Source organism: Pleurodeles waltl, chromosome 3_1 (assembly GCF_031143425.1).
Source record: "Pleurodeles waltl isolate 20211129_DDA chromosome 3_1, aPleWal1.hap1.20221129, whole genome shotgun sequence".
NCBI classification, from domain to species: Eukaryota; Metazoa; Chordata; class Amphibia; order Caudata; family Salamandridae; genus Pleurodeles; species Pleurodeles waltl.
In genome coordinates this window covers 632,817,793-632,845,219 of record NC_090440.1, presented here as the reverse complement: position 1 = coordinate 632,845,219, position 27,427 = coordinate 632,817,793, and the positions used below count along the sequence as shown (strand labels likewise).

Below are 27,427 nucleotides of genomic sequence, written 5' to 3'. Positions count from 1 at the left end.
CAACATTTATATCTGTATCTTTTACTGCTCTCCATAAAAAGACAAAAAACTGCATCAACACCAATCATATCTGTGAATAGAAATAATATGCATTCCAACCACAATATTGTTGGAATGATGAGAATGTCACACTAATCAGGCATGTGCACAAAGGCCACCACATGCCTTTGACAAGAGTCCTGTCCTGGATTTGTCTCAACCCCCGATAGCTTTGGCACAGAGCAGCCAAGCTTAATTAAAACAATTAAACAATTATTTAAAGCACTTAGAAGTACCAAAGTCAAAAATACAACACAATAAAAATCCTACACCCATTGATAAAATAGCATTTCAATGAACAAAATGACATCACAACAACAAAAGTCCAATAAGGGTAAAAAGAGATACTATTATTTACATTTTTAAACTAAAACAGCGCCAAAAAGCAGAAACACTCAACCACGGGTGACTGGTCATGATAGGCTGGGACATGAGTAAGGTTTAAGGTCGACTGCAATGGAGCGTAGTCAGATATACAGGTCAGATTGGCTCCAGTTGGAAAGCTACTTTAAAAATGTTGAATAAGGAAATGTCTTAATGGGGCAAGGCTGCTGGCTGGAGCCAATGATGGGTTTGTTGATGATAGGTTGATGAAGTAGGATGTCTTGGTGAAGAATCTATGAAGCCACGTAAACTCTGAGTGGGTAAAGTTCAGAGCTTACGCCTAAAAGTTGTTGATGTCAATCGGATGCTGCTCAGTGTCAGGCCAGGTGAAGCTTCGGGTGAAAAATGTGTTCAGGAAATCAAATTTCATCAACAAGTCAAGGCTACAAGCTGTATCCAAAGAGGGACTGGAGTCATTGTATGCCGACCAGCCTCAGGCCTGCTACAAACAGATTTGCTTCTGCAGAGAAGAATACAAAGCGAGCTGCGGCAAAGCCAGGCCCACTGAAGATGTAATCTTGGTGGATCGACTGGCAGGTCCTTCAACAGTTCTACAAGCAAAAACCTAGCAAATATTTCTAAAACCCAGGTTTTAAGGTTTAACCAGCAGGAGTACACTAGCTCAACAACTCACTTCAACAGAATTCACCAGCGGGTTAAAGGCAGGTCCAATTGAAACAGGTCAGCTGGGCTCTTCCAGGAAAGTGGACTTCCTGCAGCTTTTGTGTCCCTGTAGCTTAACAAGAGGTTACCAAACTGACACTTAGAGTCTCCATAACGAGGACTAGGCCGTAGTTGTTGGTCCTGATGAAACTCCACTTGATCTGTAGAGACTTTTTTGAGGCGTGAAACATGTTGACCTATAAGTAGGGATAGAAGAGAAGATTCTTCTTCCCTCTTTTCACAGAGAGTGCTAGAACATTATTTCTGGTGGCACTCTGTTTTTCAGTTTTCATTCTTGACATACACCCAGTAGATATAATAAACATATAAGATTAGGGGTTCTATAGTCAATATTAACATTCACCTTCCATTCCCTCACTTCCTTTATCCACAGGACAAGTATATCCCTGTGCTCAATTAAAAGACATCATTCAAAAGATCTCTGGCAAAGAGCCCCCTTGTGGTTTCTGTTGGACATTGCAGCTCTATTACAATGAACAACAGGCCCAAAGATGAAGCATGGCACCTATTCAGGTGTGTGAGGGCCTTTGCTTCTACTTATAAAAGTGCCTAAATCCACCTGTATCCACTCTAGGGGTCCTAGTTGGAACTCTTGCCTTCAGAACAGTATACTTCTGTGTGAAATTTAAAACTGTTAGGGGGCTTTACACTGGACAACATATCCCTCTCATTTTGTAGTAGTTACTAATTGGCCTTTGTGTATTTCTCCCAGACAGCATTGCAATAGAGGGTCTGGGTTTTGTCAGGATAGGCTATCCTGACTTGAGAGAGACTGAGCTGTCACCTGTCACACTTTCACTTAAAAAAACACTGCTCAGCTTACACACAAAAAGGACTTCACACTAGACTGTTGTGCTCCCCAGACAGATCGGGACCAGGGCAGGAAGGCAGGAAATTCCAAACAGTTCTGTGTAGGAGGTAGAGCACTCCAGAAGCTTCTCCCACTTCAAACAGGGTACCAGGTATAAAATGTGACCCCCCCACACCTACACGTTACTAAACTCCTGGACCTGCGGATACTACAGAAGAAAGACTGCGCTACTGCCAGAGGACTATCCTCTTGCTTGAGGCCTGACCTGCTGTCTGAGAAGGAAGAATGGACCTGAACCCTTCAGCACAGGCTGAAGTGGCTCTGAGGGTCAGCTGACTGGCCTCCAGTTCAGAGCTACAGGAACACAACACGCTCCATAGGTCTCTCTGCAACTGCCCAGGTGACCTAATGCAACTGGGCCTGCCTGGACCTGCAACAGCACCTGACTGAACCCTAATGACCTTTGCTGGTGTGAATTACTGATCCCCTAAAGGTGCCATCCTTGTCCTGGAACCTTGGTGTGATTTTGGTTGAATTCTTCAACTGATACCACACCATTTGAGAAAGGCTCAAGTTTTGGGCTCCAACGTGTCATGAACAGGCTTGTTTCCACCAAGATTTTGCTGCCTGTGCCTGTTGTCAATGCAAAGCTCAAGTGAACCCATCTCTTAACATTACAGCGACCACCAGGGATGACCCTCAACACAAGATCTGAACTTCATACTACAGCCTTGACAGCCCACGCTGACTGTCTCTGCAGATCTCAACAATGATTGTCTGTGATGTTCAACAGGATCTTCGCACTACAGCTTGAACAGTCCATGACGCTAGGCCTGCTGTTTGAGCTACAGTGTCAAACTTCTGCAACACACTCCCTGCTCCTCACGGCCTCCTCCAGCTCAAGCGGAACTCTTGGTGCTAGACGTTAGAAGGTAACTTTTTCAGCTGGACTAATCTGGTCCCTGTTCCTGGCACACACTCCATCACAGTCAGCCTGAACATGTGACTTTGACCCGGACTTGCATCACCAGATAACCACAAGTGGTGATTTGTGCTTTTAGGCGCTAGACTCACTTTAAATCTTTGAAATTTTGTATCTCTGACTCTGCTATTTGGATTCTTGTAGTTTTGGTGTCAATTAATGTATTACATTTCACTCAATTTTTCTAAATTGGTATGGGATTTTTCTTGTGTTGGGTTTCATTTTATTATTTGCTGTGTGCTGCATAAATACTATACACATTGCCTGTAAGTTAAGCCTGACTGCTTTACTGCCAAGCTACTAGAGAGTTAAGTTAATGATTTGATGATTAAGGTGGTTCACCCTGACAAGGATGGTGGCTGTTGCTTGAGTAGCATTTCACACCTCCCTCCCACCAACAGTCCAATTTCTTACAGTTATATTGTCAGAAGAACAGAACACCTCTCCAGGCCCAAAACCTTTGTCTCAGCTCTGGAAGCAGGCTCTCACCACATCAAGGAATTATTCAGCTGCTTGGAGACAGTTGGAAGTTCATGCAAATGAGATAATATATGGCTCTAGGGAAGTACAAGGTGACTTTTTAAAAGAACCTTTTGCAAAATATTGCATACAAATCCAATTTTACCAATGAATTGAGCTTTTAATAAATATTCTTAAAATCCAAAAATGTACTTTTGAACTGGTTCTAGATGGAGATAACTTTATTTAAATTTAACTTTATATCCCAATGCTTTCCTATGGAACATCTCACTCTGCTACAATAAAATTAGCTGTTGGGCCATGCACTGTAAGGACATGATTTGAATACAATGCCCCCTGCTTTGGTCGTCTGCTGATAAAGGCAACTGGTTGATCCTGACCCTCATCATTTTGCCCTGATAACACTGCCACAATCCCATGTTCTGAGTTCCTTGCGCAAATCAGGTGCCTTGAGTCCAGGTGCTGTGCACAGCACCTCCTTCAGGGTGTCAAAGGCCTTCTAATCTCTCCTCGGTATCTGCAGACCTGAAGCTATACCTCTCCATGATGTGGGTGTGCTGCTTCTTTGATGTCAGATCTGCCGGGGAGCTGCAATGGTGCCATAATCCTTGAAAAAATCTTCTATATGTACCAGTCACACCCAGGAAAAATCTGATCTGGGTCTGGGGTTTGGGAGCCTCTGATGCTATGTTTGTCTGGGTCTTTGGATACAGAGGCTGCACATGTCCCCTACCAACTTGTTGTCCTAGATACACTACAGACCCCTTTCGCATCTCACACTTGCTGGCCTTGATAGACAGTCTTGCCTGTTGCAGGGCCAGAAGCACTTTCCTGAGGTAGGTCAGGTGTTCTGACAAGGTGGGCCTAAAGACAGCAATGTAATTTAAATATGTTGCACTAACAGTACCCTGTTCACAACCCTCTGGGAGGTGCCAGGGTCATTATTCAACACAAATGGGATTGGTTTAAATTGTAAGTGGCCCTCGGAAGCGGAGAATGATGCTCCCTCAGTCACTGTAATACCAGTAACTGGAAGTTAAATCAAATGTGTTCATGTACCTGGCAACCACTAACCTGCCAATGAGGTCATCGGCTACAGGAATATGGTGTGCATCAGTCTTGGTGATAGCAGTCAGTCCTCTGTAGTCCATGCAGATCCTGAGTTCTGAGGCCCCTCTTTTTCAGATTGGCCTTTGGGCCAGAACCACTGGGCTTGCACAGGGACTCCTACAAGGCTCAATCACCTTCAGGGACAACACTTTGGAAAAACCTTCCTTGATGCTGGCCCTTACCTCTTATGACAACCTTTATATTTCATCTTTGACAGGTAGGCTGTCACCAGTTTCAATTTCACGACATGCGCCTGTGTGAGTCCTGGTGTAAGTGAGAACAATCAATCACATTGCTCCAAAAATTGGCAATAGTTTCCATGCTGCTGCTCTGTCTACTCCCACCACTGAACTATCCTTGGCATTGAGGAATAGGAAGTCTGGGCGAAGCTCACTATCCTCTTCCTCTCTTCCATTAGTGACCATAAGGATGGCCATGTCAATCCTGTCAAAGTTGGGCTTCAGAAGGTTGACATGGATCACACCTTGGAAATCTATGGGAGTACCAAGCTGGTTTCCCAATCCTCTTGCACTTCCTCTTGGTTGTGGCAACCTGGGCTATTTATGCCCCCTTGACTTCCCTGGTGGGCTGTCAGGGCCCTTATGGCTACACGCACACTCAGATAGACCCAGCCCTTATGGTTATATGCACACTCAGGTAGAACCAACATTTCTACATGAGTCTTCAATGCCACCTCAGCCCAAGCAAATGTTTCCAGAATGTTTCCCAACAGACACACCATTAGAGTGTACCATTAATCTGCACTCAAAGGCTCAATGATAACCATTGCTATGAGATGAACTTTCACCTCATTGTCAGTGTTTACTACCTTATGGAGAACATATAGGATAATCTTCTCTGGGGAATGTAGACAATCCACCTCTGTGGCCATGCTGGCTTATGTAGGCCTCAGAGCCTCTACCTTAATCACATCAATGATAGGCCATTACCTGTACTTCACCATGCTGGGAGTTAAGGCAGCAATTGCACATCCATATCATCCACAGAGACTAAAGTGGCTTCAGTCCAACCCCTGGTTTCCTCTTAGCGAACCTCACCCCAATTCTAGGGTTTGGCGTAACTTTTGTGCAGTGTAGCATGTTCATGCATAACTACCTAAGAAACTATGTGAGATTCCGCTTGAACTCCTGAGAGGAGTAACTCTGCATTTAGCACTGTTTCATAGCACTAAAATGTCCCCTCACATTCAAAGTGGGTGTGAGGATGCATTATTTGCTAGGAAATAGCACTAAATGCAACACACCAAAAAGCACAAGCAGCCAAGTGCTAAATACACTGTTGGGGTAGGATTTTCCCCAACTTACTAACAACATTTAGCGCTACTTTCTTAGCTCAAAATGCAATCACGCATTAAAATTGGATGCAAGGATTAATTTTGTCCTAAGGAACAGTGCTAAATGCAGCAGAACACAAACAGTGAGTGTGAGTGGCCGTTTGAAAAATGTGCTCTGACGTTAGATTTGTTTCCCGTAAATTATTCTTCATTATGTGAGAAGTTGTAATCACATATTTATAGGTGATCCTGAGTCAATGAGCAGTGCAGAAGTACTGAAATTACTCCAGTGTAAGTGAAATTCCTCTCAGTCCTACCCTTGCAATCCAACAGTGCTGGGCACCTTTGAGGGGTGTTTTGGGACAGACTGAGGGGGTCATTCTGACTTTGGCGGTCTTTTACACAGATCACCGAAGCCACAGGCGGCAGAAGACAACAAGTGCTGCGGGCTTCCAACCGCCATTTTACGAGTACTGAAGGATTTCTGCCACAATTTGAGTGGAAATCCTTCAGCAGTCATGCTGGCGGTCGGCGGAGCAGAGGCGGTTCCACAGCCATCACCACCACGCCACAAGGACTCCCCCGCCGTTTTATGAGCAGTAATACGGTGTGGCGGTGTCCTGATGGCGGGACTCTGCGGGTGGTGGAAGCGCCTGTTCCCATTCAATGGCGAACAACCTCCTCAGCAGACAAGGTAAGTTGATTGTCTAACAGGGGAGGGAGGTGAGAGGGTGGGGGTGTTGTGTATGTGTGTGTGAATGTAAGTGTGTATGCGTGTGTGTATGCATGTGTGATTGTTAAAGTGAGTGCGTGTTGGTATGTTTGTGTGAATGTGTGTCTGCTGGTGCGAGTGAATGCATCTCTGTATGTATATTGGTGAATGCGTGTGTGTGGGGTGCGTGTGGGTGTGTGTGCATGTATGTGGGGAGGGTGAGCTGGGGGGATGTTGGGGGAGTCTCTGCTGGCAACAGGAAAGGAATTTCCTGTCCCCAGCAGGGTTCCTTGCTAGCTAGAACCCCATTAACCAACTGTTGGAAGGTAGCAGGGGCATTTTTCAGTCCAATGGGCATTACTCTGAACTGGTAGTGACCCTCAGGAGTAGAAAAAGCAGATCTCTCTTTTGCCCTTTCAGTCAAGCCGATCTGCCAGTACCTTGACTTAAGGTCAAAGGTACTAAGGAACTCAGCAGTGCCTCGCCTGTCTACAAGCTCATCACCTCGGGGGATGGGGTGAGCATCTGTGTTTGTGACAGAGTTGAGACCCCGGCATAACCTAAGCTCTGGCTTGGCAAAAGGAGTGGCAGTCTTAGGAAACAATACCACTTGGATGGACAAGGGACCGCTGGACTTCTCTAACACCCAAAGAGCCAGAATCTTGGTAACTTCCCCCTTGATGTGGGACCTCACCTTATCTGACACTCTGTAAATGTTATTCTTTACAGGGGGACTGTCTCCTGTGTCAATATCATGGACACACAAGTGTGTGAGCCCAGGGGTGAGGAAAAACACAGAAGACAACTGTTCCAATAACTTGTAGTAGTCTCCTCTCTGATATAGGGTCAGGACTCAGAGAGATTGACACCCTCCACAGACCCATCACCTTCTTTGGCAGAGAGGATGTCGGGGGGAGGCTCACTCTCCTCTTCCATACCCTCATTTGTCACCAGAAACATGCTGACTTCAGACCTCTCAAAATGAGGCTTCAGTCTGTTTTGATGGAGAACCCTTAGGGATTTTTTAGGGAACTTGAGGTCCACTAAGTAAGTGGCCTCCCCCTTCCGCTCCTTGATCTTGAATGGACCAGCCCAGTGGCCCCGGAGAGCTCTAGGCTCTACTGGCTCTATTACCCATACTTTGTATCCAGATGAGAATTCTACCAGGGTGGCCTTCTGATCATACCATTGCTTCATCCCCTCTTGACTGGCCTTGAGGTTACTCTTGGCCTGTTTCTAGAAGCATTGCATCTGGTTGCGGGCCAGCATGTAATAGGCCACATTCTGAAGGGTTTCCTTGGAGCTTTCTCCCACCCCTCTTTCACTATGCTTAGGGGTCCCCTGACAGGGTACCAATAGAGAATTTCAAAGGGGCTGAACCCCACCCCTTTCTGGGGTACCTATCTAAAAGCAAAGACAAGGCATGGCAAGAGGACGTCCCACGTATGCCTCATGGCCTCAGGTAGGCCTGTGATAATGCCTTTTAGGGTCTTGTTGAACCTTTCCACAAGCCCATTGGATTGAGGATGGTAAGGGGTGGTAAACCGGTAGCTCACCCCACATGCATCCCACATGGACTTCATATATGCAGACATGAAGTTTGTGCTTCTGTCACACACAACCTCTTTTGGGAATCCCACACGAATAAACATCCCCATCAGAGCCCTGGTCACCACTGGTGTAGTCACTGCCTTTGGAGGGATCGCCTCTGGATAGTGGGTGGCATGGTCCACCAAAACCAGGATAAAATTGCTGCCTTGGGCAGTTTTGTGGTCCAAGGGACCAAATAAGTCAATGCCCACCCTTTCAAAGGGGGTGCCAATGATGGGGAGTGGGATTAGGGGGGCCTTGAGCCTTTTCCCTGTTTTCCCACTAGCCTGGCAGGTTGGGCATGACCTACAGAAAGCATCTGAGGCCACCCCCATTTGGGGCCAATAAAAGTGAGTGATAAGCCTGGCGAAGGTCTTGTCTTGCCCCAAATGTCCCCCCAGGGGGATATCATGAGCCAGAACCAGTTGGAAGGCCCGGTAGCACTAGGGGACCACCAGCACAAGTCCTGCCCAGCTTCCAGCACCCTGGGCTCACTGTAAAAGAGATTGTTCTCCCAAAAGATATGGTGGTCGTCAGAGGCTTCACCTGCTGCCTGGGCCGCGGCCTGTCACCTCAAACACTCAAGAGTAGGGCTTGCTTTCTGGGCTTTACAGAACTCCTCCCGGGTTGGCCCACCCTCAACTTGCCAACTCCTCCCCAGTTGGCTCAGGGGCCTCCTCCTATGGGACCTGAGCTCATCCTTCTTCCAAGTAGTATGCTCAAGATCATTGCCTAGCTGACAATCTACAGGCATGGCAGGACTCATAGCCACTTTTAGAGTACCAGAGACCTCGCCCACTCAAAGGGAATGAGAGCCACCGGCAGGTGACTATCACGATTGTCAGCGACTATGACCCTGTAGAATATATGGGGGATGACCTGCTCTGCTGACAGGAGCTGATCCCTGACAGTTGTCATGCTGGCTCCTGTGGCACGCAGACCCTCCATCCTTTGCCCATTAATGGTGACCCACTGCCTATACTTTGAAGTGTTTGCAGGCATGTGGGCTTTTGGCACCATTTCCTCATCTCCCAGGGACACTAAGGTTACCTCTATCTGTTCCCAAAACTATCTAGGACTGTCTCCTCCCCAAGCACTACGCTGGCCAACCCAGGTGTCTGCCCTCCGCATTGGACACTTGGAGTTGCCGTTGTAGTGACCAAACGTGGTGCACTCTAAGCATTTGGGTACAAACTTCCCTTTCCTTTTATCAAAGAACCATGGCTTATTTTCAGAATCAGGTTGAGACTGGTTACTACCACCCCCTGGAAATTGTTTTGGAGGCCTTCATAGAACTCCTTATTTTTAAGTTTTTCTCCCTCTTTCTTCTGTTGGGAACCCTGGCCACCTTTGTGGGTGTGTCCCCCAGGTACCTTTTTGGACACTCTAGTGCTAACACAGAGATCTGCCTCCTCAGCAAGCTTTCTAGTATCAGCCAGCTAACTGTCAACTAAGTGCTGATGCAACTCTGTAAAGCAAACACTGAGCATATGCTCTCTCAGGATCAAATTACATAACTCCACACAGTCATCTACTTTACTGCCCCACACCTATCCATTCAGTGCCTTACTGAAAAAATCAAAAAAGTCTACCCAAGTCTGTGTGGAAAGTTTGGTGCTGTCCCTGAATCTCTGAAGGTAATTCTCAGGGGTCTGCCCAAACTTGGCAGTTAAAATGGTTTTCATGGGCGAGTATGTGTTCTGATCCATTGGATCTAATGTGAGGAATGTTTCCTTCCCAACAACTGGTACATATCCCCACAAGCCTTCCCCCCATTGCTCTTCAGGAGCCCCATGAGCCCTTAGTGAAACTTCATAAGAAGCCAACCACTTATCAATGTCGTCTCCCATCACATAACTTGGCACCACATTTTTGGGTATACAAACCTTCTTGTCCCCACCAGGTCCTGCATGTATGCTGCCACCATCACTGCTGGACTTAGGCTGCTAGCCTTGATGTCCAGTTCTTTGAGACTCAGTTCATGAGCCAACAGAAGTTTCTTCTCAGCCAAAGCCCTTTCAGCCGCAGCTTATTTGGATTCTGCTTCTCTCTCTGCTTTTTTTTCCTCCAGCCTTAATCTTGCCAATTGCAGTTGGAACTCTCTCTCCTCCCACCTTTCCTCTGTGGTCAGGCCTTGGATAAAGACACTGCTCCCTGGTTTAGCAGGAGGCACAATTTCAGGGGTAACATCCCCCACTGCTGGTGGCAAATCCTCTGAGGGGACATCCTCTGGCTCCTCCACTTCAACCTCCTCTTGTGAACAGGCTTTTGCCCAGACCCTCAGTGTCTTTTGGTACTGGCATCCCAAGTAGGTACTTCCATCCGCTTGCAGAACCCCTTCAGCTGGCTAACAGTGTATGTCTCCAGCTTGGCTAGGTCAAACTGTCCAGGTCCTGCTTGAGACCCAGCCAGAGACATGTTGATTGAGGATTTGATTAAACTGGCAAGCAGAAAAATGAAATTTCAGAAAAAGAGAAAAACTCAAGTTGACCTTCAACTGTGGGTAGGTAGTGTACACATAGCTATTGTATGTTACGCACAAATAGAAGTCCTATCCTCACCGTTGATTAGAAATGGGGTCTCTAGTTGGCAGAGGTAAACACCCTTGTCCAAATAGGGGCCACAATCCTAGTCAGGGTAATTCACACACAATCCAAGTTATCCTGTGCCCACCCTCTGGTAGCTTGGCACTGAGCAGTCAGGCTTAACTTAGAAGGCAATGTGTAAAGTATTTGTGCAATAAATCATGCAATAATACAGTGAGAACAACACAAAAGGACACCACACAGGTTTAGAAAAATATAAGATATTTATTTATCTGATTAAATTAAGGTCAAAATGATCAATATTTGATCATCACAAGTTGAAATATCACTTTTATAATAATAAGAAGAGTCTTTAGTTCTTAAAAGCAACAATTGTCTCTTGCAAGCACAAAGTACCTGGTTTGCGTCAAAATTACACACACAAAAACCGCAGAGGAAGAGATGCGTGGAAAAAGGTAGGTGTGCGTCGTATTTCCGGGCCCACACAGACGATGTGTTGATTCTTCTCCACACGGCAAGGGCTTTGTGTAAAATTCTGGCATGCAGAATGTAATCCTCTTCGTGATTCGGGATCTTTTGATGCCCAGGGATGATGCTTGGAAATCGTGGGCATGCTGGACATCAACACAAGTGTTGTGTCTATCCGGTGGGTGAAGCGTCGTAGTTTTTGTCGCATGGCAGGTGCTGCGTCGATTCCTCATGAAGGAAGTCAGGTTGCTTCGTTCTGGCTCAGTGATGGTTCGATCCGATGGGCTGTGTGTCGAAGTTCCAGTCGCAATGCTGGCGCTGCGTTCATCTTCACTCTGGGAGCCGGGCTGCATCATTCCAGTTTGGCGATGAGGTGATTTAATCACCCCTGGGCAGGCTGTGCGTCGATTACGGCAGGCTGTTTGTCGATTTTGATGCACAAGGAGTTTCTTTGCAGAGATTAGGTCTTTTTGGCCCTGAGAGTTTAGAAACAGGAGGCAAGCTCAATCGAAGCCCTTGGACAGCACTTCTCAGCAGAGCCAGAGACCAGCAAGGCAGCAGGGCGACAGCAAGGCAGCTGTCTTTTACAGCAGAGCAGTGCAGGTGAGCCCTTTGGAGAGCTAGGCAACTTCTCTTGGCAGGTTGCAGGTACTGGTGCACAGTATCTGTCCCAAGAAGTGTCTACGTTGGTCGGGTCAGGGTCCCAGTTTATATACCCAAAGGTGCCTTTGAAGTGTGGGAGACTTCAAAGAGTAGTTTTGAAGTGCACAAGGTCCCCTTTCAGTACAACCCTGTCTGCCAGCGTCCCAGTAGGGGTTTTTGCAGTCCATTGTGTGAGGGTAGGCCACTGTCATTTTAAATGTAAGTGTCAGGCCTTCCACCCTTCCAGCCCAGGAAGACCCATTCAGTATGCAGATGTATGCATGTGTGACTGAGAATCCTGTGTTTGTGGTTGTCTAGGTGAAATGCACAAGGGAGATGTCAACCAGCCCAGACATGGATTGGGGCAGGCTGTAAGGCACAGAAGGATTTTAAGTGCAGAGAAATGTTCACTTTCTAAAAGTGGCATTTCTAAGATAGTATATAAAATTCAATCTCACCAGTCAGCAGAATTTGTATTACCATTCTGGCCATACTAAATATGACCTTCTACCCCTTTCTGATCAGCACCTACCACTCGACAGTATGTGAGGGTAGCCCTAATGTTAGTCTATGAAAGGAGCAGTCCTCACATTGGTGGAAAATGAATTTAGGGGTTTTCCACTAACAGGGTGTATAAAACACATATGTATATGTCCTGCCTATAACCTACACAGCACCCTGCCCTATGGGTTACCTAGGGCCTATCCAAGGGGTGACTTCTATGTAGAAAAAGGGGAGTTTCAGGCTTGGCAAATACTTTTAAATGCCAAGTTGAAGTGGCAGTGAAACTGCACACACAAGCCTTGTAATGGTAGACCTGAGACATGGTTAAAGGGCTACTTATCTGGGTGGCACAATCAGTGCTGCAGGCCCACTTGTAGCATTTAATTTACAGGCCCTGGGCACATACAATGCACTTTACTAGGGACTTACAAGTTAATTAAATATGCCAATTGGGTATGAGCCAATGTCACCATGTTTTAAGGGAGAGAGTATTTGCACTTTAGCACCCTGCTAGCAGTGGTAAAGTGCGCAGAGTCCTAAAACCAGCAAAAAGCATGTCAAAAAGTGGAGGGAGGCAGGCAAAAAGATGGGGGTGATCACTCCAAGGCTGTCAGGTCTAACACTCTCTCAGGTCATACATGTTGTCTATACTGAAAACTATTGTGGTGTGCCATTCAGCTGGCAACCATCCCCCAGGTTACTTTATGTCCTGATGAGACCGAGCTACCATTGATAGGGTCCAAACGCCATCGACATTCAAAAGACAGACCTCTTCTTTGTTCAGTCCACACAGGAGAGTTACATTTTGTGTGCCTTGCATTTCAAACAATTGTGGCTGTCTATAAAATTGTGGGCCACTAAACCAATTATTTTAGGAAACTGATATTTCTTTTTTGCTTTGGTTTTGGTTTCTCTCACTTGGAGTGCACTTACCACTATTTCACTTTGTTAATCACTGAAAAAGTCTTCTCTTCTTTACGAATTGAAAAGAGTGTAAAAATAACTTATTTATGTTGATTGTACATTTGTACTGGTTGCTTGTGTATTTATTCATGGACTCACTTCTGACAGACTGTGCACTGTCTAGATGCAGAAATTAATATAATATTCATCAATTCTGGGTAGTACTGTCTGTTTAATTGCGTATACATTTCAAATTAGTTCCATGTGAACAGGTATTTTGCGTTACATTGTTTATACCCATGTTCACATGAACATTTGAGTTGCTGTTCTTCTGATGTAAGCAATAACTAAATCAGGCCCTTAGTGAGATTCACTCCCAGTATAATTCGAATACTGTGTAGTGAAAAAGTGAAAAATCCACAGGGATTAAATTGGTAGAACTCATTTCCTACATATATGATGTAGGACCAAATTTATATCTGGATGGATTGAGTGTTATTAGGGTACACCCCCGCTGTATTTAGATATGTTCGTCAGGCAAGCGGGCACAACTAGCAGTTCCAAGTGGCGGATGGCTCAGGTAACAAGAGGGAGCCATATGTCAAATTTTCAATTTTTTTTATTTTAAAAAACAAAGCCCCAAAGCAGGATTTTATTTTTGAATATAAAAACAAACCAGTGCCCCTCTTTCCATGGTAGGTCCGTACTCCATCTGTATGTTGGCGAAGTTTGGGCCCGGCAGAGTCAGAGTAGTTTCTGCAGTGGCCAAACTAAGGTCCGTCCCCATTTAATTTGGGCGGATGGATCATCATCTTCGGGATAAAGATACTGCATTGCTGTTCTAAATCAGACTCATACACTTTTTGTTAGGAAATGTATGATTCAGAAACACTTCATAGATGTTGAAAATTATAGAAAGGCTAGAGATGTATTATCATCCTATAAAAGTATAATTCCTCTATTACTGCTTACCTGCTGAGTCCGTTATCTGTATGGTGCCGCCGTAAACTTTATGACACTATATAGATGAATTAAGACTGCCACTGGCTAATTCAGATATCACATTACCTTTGCGCAGAGCTTGTAAAAATAGTTATGAAATATCGATGAATGAATTTGGGTAGTTCTACCGTTTTCTGAATTAAACTTTTGGAATCGCCGGATGCTTAGGGTCTTCTAGCTATGAAAATGGTAAAAGCTCTCAAATAGTTCCCCAGCCAATACAAATTGCCAGCTCAACACGAGGGTAGTGTGCTATCGTAATGTCTGTTGTACTCACCACAAATGTCAATATTTAAGTATTTCATTCTCTGCCGGCAGATGATAAAGTTAAATGAAATTTGAAATAGTGCTTTTTCTCGTTTGTGCATTTCTAGATGTTATGCATGTTTTATGTTTCATCTCAGAATACTTATGGTGTGTATGTTTTACAAGGATGTGGAATTGATTGCAATGGTTTAAAATATTTTGACCAATAAATGAATATATTGACTCCTCCTTTAACTTACCAACAAGGTGTCATTATAGTTCCATTTCAGCACCACACCAAGTTTGGATGAAATAATTAGGTAAGCACAATCCTGCTCAACCAGAACACTTTTCTCACTGAAGGAGCCTGTTAACCTGAAAGAAAAAAAGGAAACAACATACTTGAACCCTTGATTCCAAGTTTTATGGACAAAAAATCAGGGGCAATAGTTAAGTAACTTGCTTTGATCAATTTTGCTTCCAATCATGTAGCTTGTACATTTTGCAGGTTATCAATAGGCTGCTTTACGAACAGCTGCTAATATTAAAAGCAAAACTTCTCATGATCTTTTTTGATGTACATACTCACCCTTCTACAAGCAAAAACAGAAACAGCTCTCTAAAAAATGCTCTGATTTAAAAAAAAAAAAACGATTACCAAAAAGCGATATGGTGTTTAGTTTGTGCCAGTGGTGCAGGTGATGGCCACATGCATTATTTCACATGGTTATACTATGACCTAGAGCAGCAGAGCGAAACACAGAAAAAGAAGGATGCGCATAGTGGTAGGCGAAAGAGTCACACGGTGGAATCAAAAGTAGTCAGACATTTCATTCAGCAATGCCAGCATGCAGCAGCACAAGCGGCGGTCTCGTAATAAAGGCTTTAGGCACCTACACTGATTTTTTAAATTAAATTAAGTACATATGTGCACTTCCATACCACTGTGCATGTCAAGCATAGTCGTAACCCATTTACCTCCTATACAGTGACACCAATTCCTATTGTAATACTAAGCTATAGAAAAGGGTAGTTGAAGCTTGTAATCCATGATGAGTACGGTCAGGGAGTAGCTTTCAAATACATTACAAAGATCAGAGAGTGCTTGGACAGCTAATCAAGCGAATAGCAAAGCATCTCAGCATATTGTATGTGATCTTTGCCACATAGTTCACACTTTTGACACTTGAGGACAACTCTAAAAAAAAATGCACATATAAATTCGTTGTTGTACTCATACGTAGATGTTTACATTTACATATGTGTAGTTGCTTTACAAAAACACTTGCACCTTAAACGTTTTTCTATTAGTCCTCCACATCGAAAATATTTTCCATGAGGTTATACTCCTTATACTACACCCCCACTAATTTTGTAAGTGCTCCGTCTTTATTCCTCCACTGACTAGTGTCTAATTATGGCCCCTAAAAGGAATACATCTACGACCGTATTTAGGGTGGTAATGTGCCATAGTACACATCCAATAACTGCACTTTGAAGACATTTTCTCACAGATAGAACTACATCACGCTGATATGATTTTATGTGTCAATAAATCTATTTACCTGTGTAAATTCACAACTAATTAATATATAATGTGAATTTATACTCACAAAACTAGCAATTTGTGCTTTCAAATTCAACTTATGTCTGCAAATATATTTGAGAATGTGGGCTATAATATGTTGTAACATAAAAAAAACATCCTTAGAAACTTATTCAACATTGACCAAATTAACTAGCTATGATTTTATATACTCAAATTATGAATTTCTTTAAAATCAATCCGTGACTTGAATGCAAAAACTGCAAGAAATGTATCACCTGCAAAGAAGGGGGAAACATTAAATATATTTCACTAATTTCCATGTATTTCAAGAACCCAACTTATGTTCTATAAACTAGGGGAGTTATTTGTCACCATTGCTCTAGTGCGGTTATATGTCGGAACCACGGGTGCTTAAAGCACCCGTGGCTCAACAACGAGGTCGGAACGACGACCTTGTTCTAACCACTAATGCCTTTACCACAAATGCGTTTACAATGATTTTACCGTTGTAAACGCATTCCTAGTAAAGGCATTAGCGATCAGCATGCACGGTTCCAGCATGCTCCCCCCCTTCCCCCAAACCCTAATCACCCCCCACCCCCCCCCCCCAAAAACTAAAAATACCCTGAGTCCCCACCCTGCCTCTAAAACCTAAACACCCCAACCTCCAACCCACCCCTTGAAAGCTAAACCCTGACCCCCAAACCCTAATCACCCCCAGCCCCCCACCCCACCCCAAAAACTAAAAATACCTGAGTCCCCACCCCCACCCCTACAACTTAAACCCCCCAGCCAACAACCCATCCCTTAAACCTAAACCCTGCCCCCCAAACCCTAATCACCCCGAGCCCCCCACCACCCCCTTCCCTCACAGAAAAACAGCCCCAGTCCCAGCCCAACTTACCTCCTCCTTCACCCCGACTCCGACTCCCTTCTTCTGTACCTTAACCACGCATGTACGTTGTTCAGACATGCATGGTTAAGGTACCAAAACCAGGAAGTCGTGGAAAACGAAAGCGTTGTTTTGCTTTCGTTTTTCATGACTTCGTGGTTTCGGAGTTGTTGTTCCGGGTGTTTCCCCTCTGGTGCCCCTCTGTAGATTACTGGTTGCAACTATGTACTTGTAATTAGGTCAGAGTTTCGAGAGCAGAGCATTTTTTTGTTTTGCTAATAACTTTGGAGCAATCCGACAAATCTTCTCAAAACATCCCAAAAAAGGACCATCTATCTCAGTTCTTTTCTGGAAAGCTTTGGGGTGATCTGTCAAGGGGGGGACAGGGAAAAGGAGGGGTCCTAAAACCTGCTTTTCCCATGCAATTGTCCACAGAACATTTGGGAATCGAGAAAAACAGCTGAACAGAATTACACCAAATTTGACAGAAAACTAGAACTTTACTCTGAAAACATGTTTTTATGTGATTTAGTGTGAACCATTTCATTCATTTTTGCAAAATTAATGTTTATATATTGTGCTAACTGGATGATTGGTCTCACAGGAGCACCGTAGTACACCTGTGGTACAGCAAATTCATAAAAAAGAGAGTTCAGATTGATCAAGAGGGCTTTTCTCCCATGTGTTTTATTGGCCCCACGGAACCAAGTGATCTTATTGGCTGGAGCGCAACTCCAACAGAGAGTGTGCATATGTTATTACAAGATTTATACCAAAAAACACAGCTGAATTAATATTATGTGTGAAAAATAAATCTAGTTTGTTTTACATTTATGGTATATAGAGATCTTTTCGAATTCTTTTTAAGTTGGTTATATTCCGTGGAAGTCTAGGCTACTTGCCCCTTATACTGACCTCTAATACAATTACATATACCTATGAAGGAGATAAGCAATGCCCTGTGTGTAATGCTGTGAGTGCTGGCAGGGAGGGGCCCTAGACAGGAAGACTCTCTGCCAGAGACTCTCTGTGATGGAGGGCATATGGTGTTTATTTAGTAAAATAAGCTTATTTTAGGATCCTTTGCTAGTAAAATAAGCTTATTGTATGAACAGGGTAGAGAACAGCACTAGAATAAAGCCAAAACAAATGTCAGCTTGGGAGGAGGTGGGGGAAATGAGTGCTGCAATAAAATGGAGGCAGCCATTAGCCCAAACAGCACAGTGAAAGGGAAGTACAAAAGAAATGTCAAAAATAGTCCCTCACAGCAAGTGATAAAGAAACCAAAGTGGAAGAATATGGTACTAGATCACTGCTCTCAAACAGAAGGAGGGAGAAAAAGGCAGAACTGACCACTAGCGAGCAAGAATTTTTAAAGGACAGGGAAATCAACAAATGAAATTGCTTTAACTCACAGGATAAGTATACTAAAAGTATTCACCAGGCCGAATGCTAACGCTCGACCTAAAAACGACACCCTGTACCAAACTGTATGTGGATAGTCAACCATAGTGTGGGCAGCCAATTGTACATGGGTGGGACAGCCCCTGCTGTGGTCCTTATGGGGTTGCAGTCATTCTGGAAATGTGGGTAGCTGTGGTACTCTGGCCTAAGGTAGGCCAGCACCCATGGAAGCTTATCAACTCCAGACAGTTCTGAAATCTTGATATCCGGAAAGTATAGGGTGGTGTGTTTTCCATTAATTCTACTCATTTTTTCTTAACCATAATACCCTACAAACATCAAACTATGGTTGAACTTATAAACTTTCATTAGAGTTCTGTGATAGAAAGGAAGTGGGAGCTTCTATATTGGCTCCAAGTGCGTGGGTTGATCATCTTAGTAAGAGAAGGTTGAAAACAAACTTCAGAGTCACTCCAAAAGGATGCGGGAGACTGTGATGGGCTTCAAGAAGTTGATGGCACCATACATAAGTAGGTGAAGAAAAATCTAGAGGCAAGACCAGAGATTATGAAGGAATGGTATTGACAGAAAGCAATGCTGAGTGGATACCAGGAGAATCAGGAGGTATTGGTGCTGAAATGCCTTTGACTCGATGCTTTGCAGGTGGTGTGGGATATACAAGGTAGCACTGAAGTAAACTACTTTGTGGACAGAGCTGCCTTGGGGGGAGGGTTAAAGAGGGTGTTCCTTTTGAACCAGGCTTCTTTCCAGACCGATCTAACAGTGACATCTTGGCAATGACAGAAGAATATGAGGAAGATAGTGAGTCACTTTCTAATGTACTGCAAAGTGTGTGGCACACTTTGACTCAGAACGAGACCTGTTCCAGTGTTTCAAAGAAGTGTACCTTTTTGTTTAAAAGAACCTTCAGTTTGTCTGGAAACATTAGCATGTAGAACAGGCCTATCAACTAAATTTTGTGCTTCACTTGAAAAATATGTAACTAGATTTATATGACTTGTCTTCGTTCGTTTTGGTGGATTTTGGCAGTAGATCCCGCTCCCTGCACTATCAGTATATGGGGAGTGACCTTTGAGCGCAGCCTCTGGCTGAGTTCTTGGTGTACTCTTTCAGTCAGGAAACAGGAAGAGCAGAACTCCTATTAGCTGTGATTTTAGCCAGTCTTCAAAAGAAGCGCTATGCTTAAATTACATAATTCTGAGTAGCACAATCACACAGTTACCTTAGAAAGAAACAAGATTACGCTTGAATTAAGCAAGAAGAGTAATTCTGCATTTAGCACTGTTTCTTCGCAAAATGCCCCCATGCATGCCAAATGGATGCGAGGATGCATTTTGCACTAAGAAATAGTGTTATATGCAACAGAACACAAATAGCAAGCAGCCACTTGTGCTCATTAAGGCCCTCATCATGACATTGGCAGTAAATCCTGCTTACCGCGATGCTGACCGGCGCCAACATACCGTCGTGGTGGCGGATATCCATTCGCCATATTATGACACACACACCAAACCGAGAGAATACAGCCACATACCCAAATCCGCCAGCCCAAAGGTCAGTGGTAAACTTTCGGTACCAACACCCATACTATTAAGCCAACAAAACAACGCCCACCACATCATGACACACGAATCACCACGGCGGACATTCAATGCCTGTAAACCATTGGCGGTACACACCGCTGCACTCAGAATGGACCCCCAAGTACTAAACTACACAACACTGGCCAATTCAAACAGCACATACCTGACACCCATACACACACCACACCCACCCACTCACACCACTATAAAACACACACCCACATTACCCACAACCCCTTACGAATACAAATCATTGCCACCAGACAGACATCAAGACCCCTGTGACAACTACACACACACACCCATACATCCCTCACGCACTCCACTATGCACACCCAATCACACTACCCAACACCCACACACTTAAACACACCATACAACACCCATGACCCCACAAAGGCACCCCCGTTTCACAGATGAGGATTTGCAGGTCATGGTGGAGGAAATAGTCAGGGTACAGCCTCAGCTCTTTGGAGCACAGGTACCGCAGATATCCATTGCAAGGAAGATGGAGCTATGGTGGAGAATCGTCGAAAGGGTGAACGCCATGGGACAGCATCCAAGAACAAGGGACGACATCAGGAAGAGGTAGAACGACCTATGAGGGAAGGTACATTCCATGGCAGCAAGGCACCAGCTCGCCATACAGAGGACTGGCGATGGACCCCCACCGCCTCCCCCAAAGCTGAGAGCATGGGAGGAGCAAGTCTTGGCATTACTGCATCCAGAGGGAATCACTGGAGTAGCCGGAGGACTGGTAAGTCAACATTTACCACTTATCTCCCCAATACCTGCATGCCATCTCACACCCTTACCCTAACTCCCATCACTCCACTCCATCTCACACACTGCACCAATGCAGATGACTAACCCCAATGCCAATCCGTGCATGCCATACCAATGCATGGACAGCCCACCCAGCCCTGCATGGTCACCCATCACCAAAGCATGCACAGCATAGGGGTTCTCACAATCTCCCAAATACATCAACATTCACTTTCAAAGGTGACAGGGCAACAGCAACGATCAAGGAGAAAGATAGGGATTTGCGATATGTCACAGGCATGAAGCATAATACATCACTTACATCCCCACAGGTGGCCCAGTCAATCTTAGCATAGAGGAGGTGCCATGACTATCCAGTCCCCCAACAGAAGATGCCCCCAGTGATGACAGTAACTCTGGACTTCAGGATCTCGATCACCAACCTGGCCATCAGGGACTACTGGTCAATCAGTCACCCCAGCCCAAACACAGTCACCACAGAGCCTCCCCCATTAGTAACCATACCACAACACTCAACCAGTGTCCCCTTACCTTTAGCCCCAGGACACGTCAATCAGAAGTGTGCCCACCTGTACAGGGACCCCAGTGCACAACTCATATCCAAGACAATCAGGGTCCTGGGGTCAGTGGGCACATTGTAGAGGGGACAGGGGTACAGGGCAACAGGGACACTGGGAGGACCACCGTGCACCCGGGGGGCAGGCAGGCCCAGGTAACCGACTCTCCAGAAGGCACTCACTAATGTCCTGGGGGCCTACTAACAATTCCAGGACACGGTGGGCCAGATCCAGAACAATGTGCAGGAGAACAAGTGGCTGCAGGAGGAACACCATCAGGAGATCAGGGAGGACTTTCAGGCCCTCAACACCACCATGATCTCCATAGCAGGGGTGCTGGCAGACATAGGCAACATCATGAGGGAATAGACTGCACAGCAGCGGGCCCCTACCACTAGCCAGTCCATTACCAGCCCACCACATCCGCTGCACCTAGTGGACAGGAGGCCCCGCCACAGGACCCACAGGCCACCAGCACCCCTCCCCCTGCAGAAGGTGAACCACCCCACAGACGTTCCCTGTGAACCAGACAGAAGCCAGAGACACTTGCCAAGGCCAAGACCACCACCAGAAAATGAGACTCTCCTGATTGTCCCACTTGTGTCCCACCCTATCACCTTGTTCACTTTGAACTGCCTTTGCTCCCCTTCCTATGGCCCCTTGGACAATGGACCTGTGCTACAAAGAGACTGGAAAAATACCATGGACTTTCCTCCACCATCACCCCCATTCAATTGCACTTTTCAGTCACTTATTTGCACTACAAAGAACACCCTTGAACACAATTTGAGTGAAACTGTTTTATGTTTTGAAAATGTACATTTGTGGGAACAGTCACGTCTAGTGCAAATGATATGAACACCATGATAGCATACAACTAATGACCTGTACCTGTCTTTAGTGATCACATCAGGACATTGTTGTCATATCACCAACATCTGGAAAATGAGAAGCCAGAGGTGACAGTAAGTTGAGATGCAAAGTAAGTGAATGCCATCATGCTACAGCCACACAGATAAATCAATAGTCAGAGTAATGGTCAGTTCCACTATCTCACCTGTGCGTTATTGGAAGTATTGACGTATAACTGATGTTCTGTTGTCCTCATCCTCTGCCTCCTCATCCTCACTGTCCTCAGGGTCCACTGCTGCCACAGGGTCATCTCCAGTCCCCTCCTCCTGCAGAAAAGGCACATGTCGTCTGAGGGCCAGGTTGTGCAACATGAAACATGCCACTACTATCTGGCAGAACTTTGCCGGGTGAGTAGCACAGGGATCCACCTGTCAGATAGAGGCACCTTCACCTGGCCTTCAGGAGGTCGAGGGTCCAATTGATTATTCTTCTGGTTCTGCCATGTGCCTCGTTATAACAGTCCTCATGCCTGTCCTGGCATTCCTCACAGGGGTCAGGAGCCACAATAGGTATGTGTGGCCAGAACCACCTGCAAGTATTGAGGGACAACATTTAGCCTTACACAATCCTATGGGGATAACACCTAAAGGCATACACTGACATACATTGGGTGGGGTCTCTGGCTCACCTATTAGCCACACTTTGTGCCTCTGTAGTTGGGCCATCACATTTGGGATGCTGCTATTCCTCGGGATGAAAGCATTATGCATACACCCAGGATACTTGGCAGTGACGTGGGAGATGTACTGGTCCGCCAGGCACACCATTGGCCCATTCAGTGAGTGGAAACTCTTACAGTTCCTGAACACCTGTTCAGCCTGGCGGAGGGGCAAACGCAATATGTGTACCATCAATCACCCCAATAATATTGGGGATATGCCCAATTGCATAGAATCCAACCTTCACAGTGGCCAAATCTTCCACCTGGGGGAAAGCAATGTAGCTGCACATGTGTTTCACAAGGGCAGACAAAACCATTGCCAGCATGATTGAAAACATTGGCTGTGAAATTCTAGCTGCCAAGCCCACTGTCACTTGAAAAGAACCAGTTGCCAGGAAATGGAGCACTAACAGCACTTGCACAGAAGGGGGGATCCCAGTGGGATGACGGATAGCTGATATCAAGTCAGGCTCCAAGTGGGCACACATCTCTGTGATTGTGGCCCTGTCGGGTCTATAACTCAGTATAATGTGCCTGTCCTCCAATGTAGCCAAGTCCACAAGGGGTCTGTACAAGTGGGTTAGTCTTCTCCTCCCATTCATCTGCAGCAGTATATAAGGGAGACAAGACTGAGTAGTGTGTCACAATTGGAACAATGGAACCACCACCTTAGTGCACATAGTGCATTTATGTGATGGGACAGTGGGAATGGCAAGGTATGTGCAAATTTAGGCAGTGACACAGTCAAGGTTATCATTGTCCATCACCATGAAATGGCGACCGCCTGTCCTGTATGTAGGGACAGGTAGAAGGGAGGTAACTCTACCGACGCTGGGCGTCGTGGTGGAAGGCGGTCTTGCACCACTGTGCAATTCCTCATTGGATAATATTGGGCTCTATGGAGTACAGTGGCCAATGGGGATCTGCGCCGGCAGTGACGGTGTACACCGCTGCGGACGTGACTGCCATTTTCTATCTGATTCCTCACTTGTTTCCTGACCTTCAATAGGAGAACACTTACACTGTGTGTGCTGCTGTGACCTGTGGCTGGAACCTACCATGGCCCATGTGACCGGAGAAAGGGCCCCTGCCTTCACTGCAGAGGAGTTGGAGCGATTGGCAGATGGGGACCTACTCCAGTACAGACTGCTGCATGGGCCTCCGGACCAACAGATGAGTACACCTTGGGTACGATGCATGTGGGAAGGATGCATCGAGATGTGTGTGCAAGCATTGTGTTATTGAGGCGATGTCATGTGGTGGTGTACTTGGTGTGCACCCGTCGATGTATATGCCAACGGTGATGAAACGGGATTGGTGGGCCATATGTGTGACAGGCTGGATTGTATGTGTAATGGTGTCCTCTCATCTGTATCGTCTCTGCAGGTCAGCACCCATCAAAAGAAGGGATTATAGTGTGTCATCGCCAAGGATGTGTGGACTTGGGGGTCTATGGCAGGCAGAGCACCCACTGTCGGAAACAGTGGGAGGACCTGACATGCTAGGCACAGAAGACCGCGGAGGCCCAGCTGGGGATGGCCTCCCAATGAGGAAGGGGTGCTCATCAGAACCTGACCCCCCTAATGGCACGTATACTGGCGGTGGCCTACCCAGAGCTGGATTGGTATCACAACAGCCACAAGTGTGTGTGTAAGGTGGCCGTTACAACAATAATTTGTAGGTGCCATGGGATCCGGGTGGTGGGTGTCAGTTAGTGGGTGCCCCTTAATGCCAGACTAGACATTGCAGCGTGATCCAGCTCCAGGGTAATGGTCGAAAGAGAAAACAAGTTAACCTAGCTAGGTTGCATTCCATGTCAGACAGGGCTTAGTGGGTCCCAGGAGGGGTGCAGTTAGCGGTGGTTAGCCCTCATCTTGCTGTGGCATGTAGCCAATTGTTTGGCAGTGCAATGCATAGCCCACAAGCACTCACACAAACACCAGACAGTAGCACACACAACCACATGCACTGCCTCCACTGTCTCCCCCTTCTCCTCCTCCTCCAACTCCCTACAGTCACGTCCACACTCACACCTGCATGCACTACATCAACATCCACCACCAGCATCACCACACTAAGTAGTACACACACCTCATTAGCAGACACCTCCACAACATTCATGCACACGTTCCCTGTGTCCTCTCCCACCCTGTCTGCCCCCCAAAGGACACAGACAAAATCACTCTGACACCCAAGAGCCATCCACCTCACACACGCACTCTGCCCAGGCACCTGCACCCAAGTCCAGCAGACATACATGTCCAACAACCACTCCCTCAACCTCCACTCCCATCCCTCCTCCCTCTTCCCACCCCACTGTCCCTAAGAAGCTTTTCCTTGCCCAACTTGACCTCTTCCCTCCCCCTGTTATGCCCGTACAAGCAGGGTCCCAACGACCCAGACCAGCACCTCAGCCAAACAGTCCACGCGGACAGTGGATGCACCTCCTAGTCGTTGAGGCAAGACAGTGATGGATCTCACTCCACCAGCCAGAAAGGGTAAGGATCCCACACCCGCTTCCATGAAGGGGAAGAGGCCCTCGACTCCTGCCATGAAGGGGAAGGAGGCTGCACCTCCTGCCATGAAGGGGAAGAAGCCCTCAGCTCCAGATGAGACAGTGCAGTCCTCACCTACAGCAGAGGCTGCCCAGGAGACACCTTCACCTGCTGACACAGTGCAGTGCTTACCTCCAGATGAGACAGTGCAGCCCTCACCTCCAGCAGAGGGCATGTAGGCCACCGTGCTGTACAAGGAGCACCCTCCAGAACCAGTGGGCAAGTCACCCAACCGAGAGACTGTGACCTTGCACTCCCCAGCACAGAGAATTGGGCATGGAGCCCCCTCCAGAATCAGTGGGCAATACACCCACCTGAGAGACTGTTATCTTGCACTCCCCAGCACACAGAAATGGGCATGGAGCCCCCTTCAGAACCAGTGGGCAAGTCAACCACCTGGGAGACTGTGACCTTGCACTACCCAACACAGAGAAATGGGCATAGAACCCCCTCCAGAACCAGCAGGCAAGTCACCCACCTGCGAGCCTGTGACCTTGCACTCCCCAGCACATAGAAATTGGCATGGAGCCTCCGCCGGAACCAGTGGGCAAGTGCTTGACTTCGGCTGAGGTGCTCCCCACCCCCATCTGTAGGAAAGTACCATCTTGCCTGGAATGTTACCCCCATATTTCACTGTATATATGTTCTTTTAGTGTATGTGTCACTGGGACCCTGCCAGCCAGGGCCCAAGTGCTCATAAGTATGCCCTGTATGTGTTCCCTGTGTGATGAATAACTGTCTCACTGAGGCTCTGCTAACCAGAACCTCAGTGGTTATGCTCTCTCTTTGCTTTCCAAATTGTCACTAACAGGCTAGTGACCAATTTCACCAATTCACATTGACATACTGGAACACCCTTATAATTCCCTAGTATATGGTACTGAGGTACCCAGGATATTGGGGTTCCAGGAGATCCCTATGGGCTGCAGCATTTCTTTTGCCACCCATAGGGAGCTCTGACAATTCTTACACAGGCCTGCCCCGTCCACGTTATTTCACAGCCATTTACCACTGCACTTAAGTAACTTATAAGTCACCTATATGTCTAAACTTTACCTGGTAAAGGTTGGGTGCTAAGTTACTTAGTGTGTGGGCACCCTGGCACTTGCCAATGTGCCCCCACATCGTTCAGGGCAAATTCCCCAGACTTTATGAGTGCGGGGACACCATTACACGCGTGCACTATACATAGGTCACTACCTATGTATAGCGTCACAATGGTAACTCCGAACATGGCCATGTAACATGTCTAAGATCATGGAATTGTCACCCCAATGCCATTCTGGCATTGGGGAGACAATTCCATGATCCCCCGAGTCTCTAGCACAGACCTGGGTACTGCCAAACTGCCTTTCCCGGGGTTTCACTGCAGCTGCTGCTGCTGCCAACCCCTCAGGCAGGTTGCTGCCCTCCTGGGGTCCAGCCAGGCTTGGCCCAGGAAGGCAGAACAAAGGACGTCCTCAGAGAGAGGGTGTTACACCCTCTCCCTTTGGAAAAAGGTGTCAGGGCTGGGGAGGAGTAGCCTCCCCCAGCCTCTGGAAATGCTTTGATGGGCACAGATGGTGCCCATCTCTGCATAAGCCAGTCTACACCGGTTCAGGGATCCCCCAGCCCTGCTCTGGCGTGAAAATGGACAAAGGAAAGGGGAGTGACCACTCCCTGACCTGCACCTCCCAGGGGAGGTGCCCAGAGCTCCTCCAGTGTGCTCCAGACCTCTGCCATCTTGGAGACAGATGTGCTGCTGGCACACTGGACTGCTCTGAGTGGCCAGTGTCAGCAGGTGACGTTACAGACCCCTTCTGATAGGCTCTTACTTGTGTTGCTAGCCTATCCTCTTTCCTAGGTAGCCAAACCTCCTTTTCTGGCTATTTAGGGTCTCTGTTTTAGGGAATTCTTTAGATAACGAATGCAAGAGCTCATCAGAGTTCCTCTGCATCTCTCTCTTCACCTTCTGCCAAACGATCGACCGCTGACTTCTCAGGATGCCTGCAAAACCGCAACAAAGTAGCAAAGACGACTACTGCAACCTTGTATCGCTGATCCTGCCACGTTCTCGACTGTTTTCCTGGTGGTGCATGCTCTGGGGGTAGCCTGCCTCCTCTCTGCACTA

General features: G+C 46.5%; 1 protein-coding gene across 1 annotated transcript in view; it reads right to left on the bottom strand.

Moving 5' to 3' along the window:
• The window catches only part of LOC138284404 (mucin-5B-like), a 528,306-nt gene that overhangs the window by 379,341 nt on the left and 121,538 nt on the right, over nt 1-27,427 (bottom strand). The window contains exon 3 of the mRNA XM_069223140.1: nt 14,658-14,772. Coding sequence (XP_069079241.1) covers nt 14,658-14,772 — 115 coding nt within the window. The remainder of the gene's footprint in view (nt 1-14,657; nt 14,773-27,427) is intronic.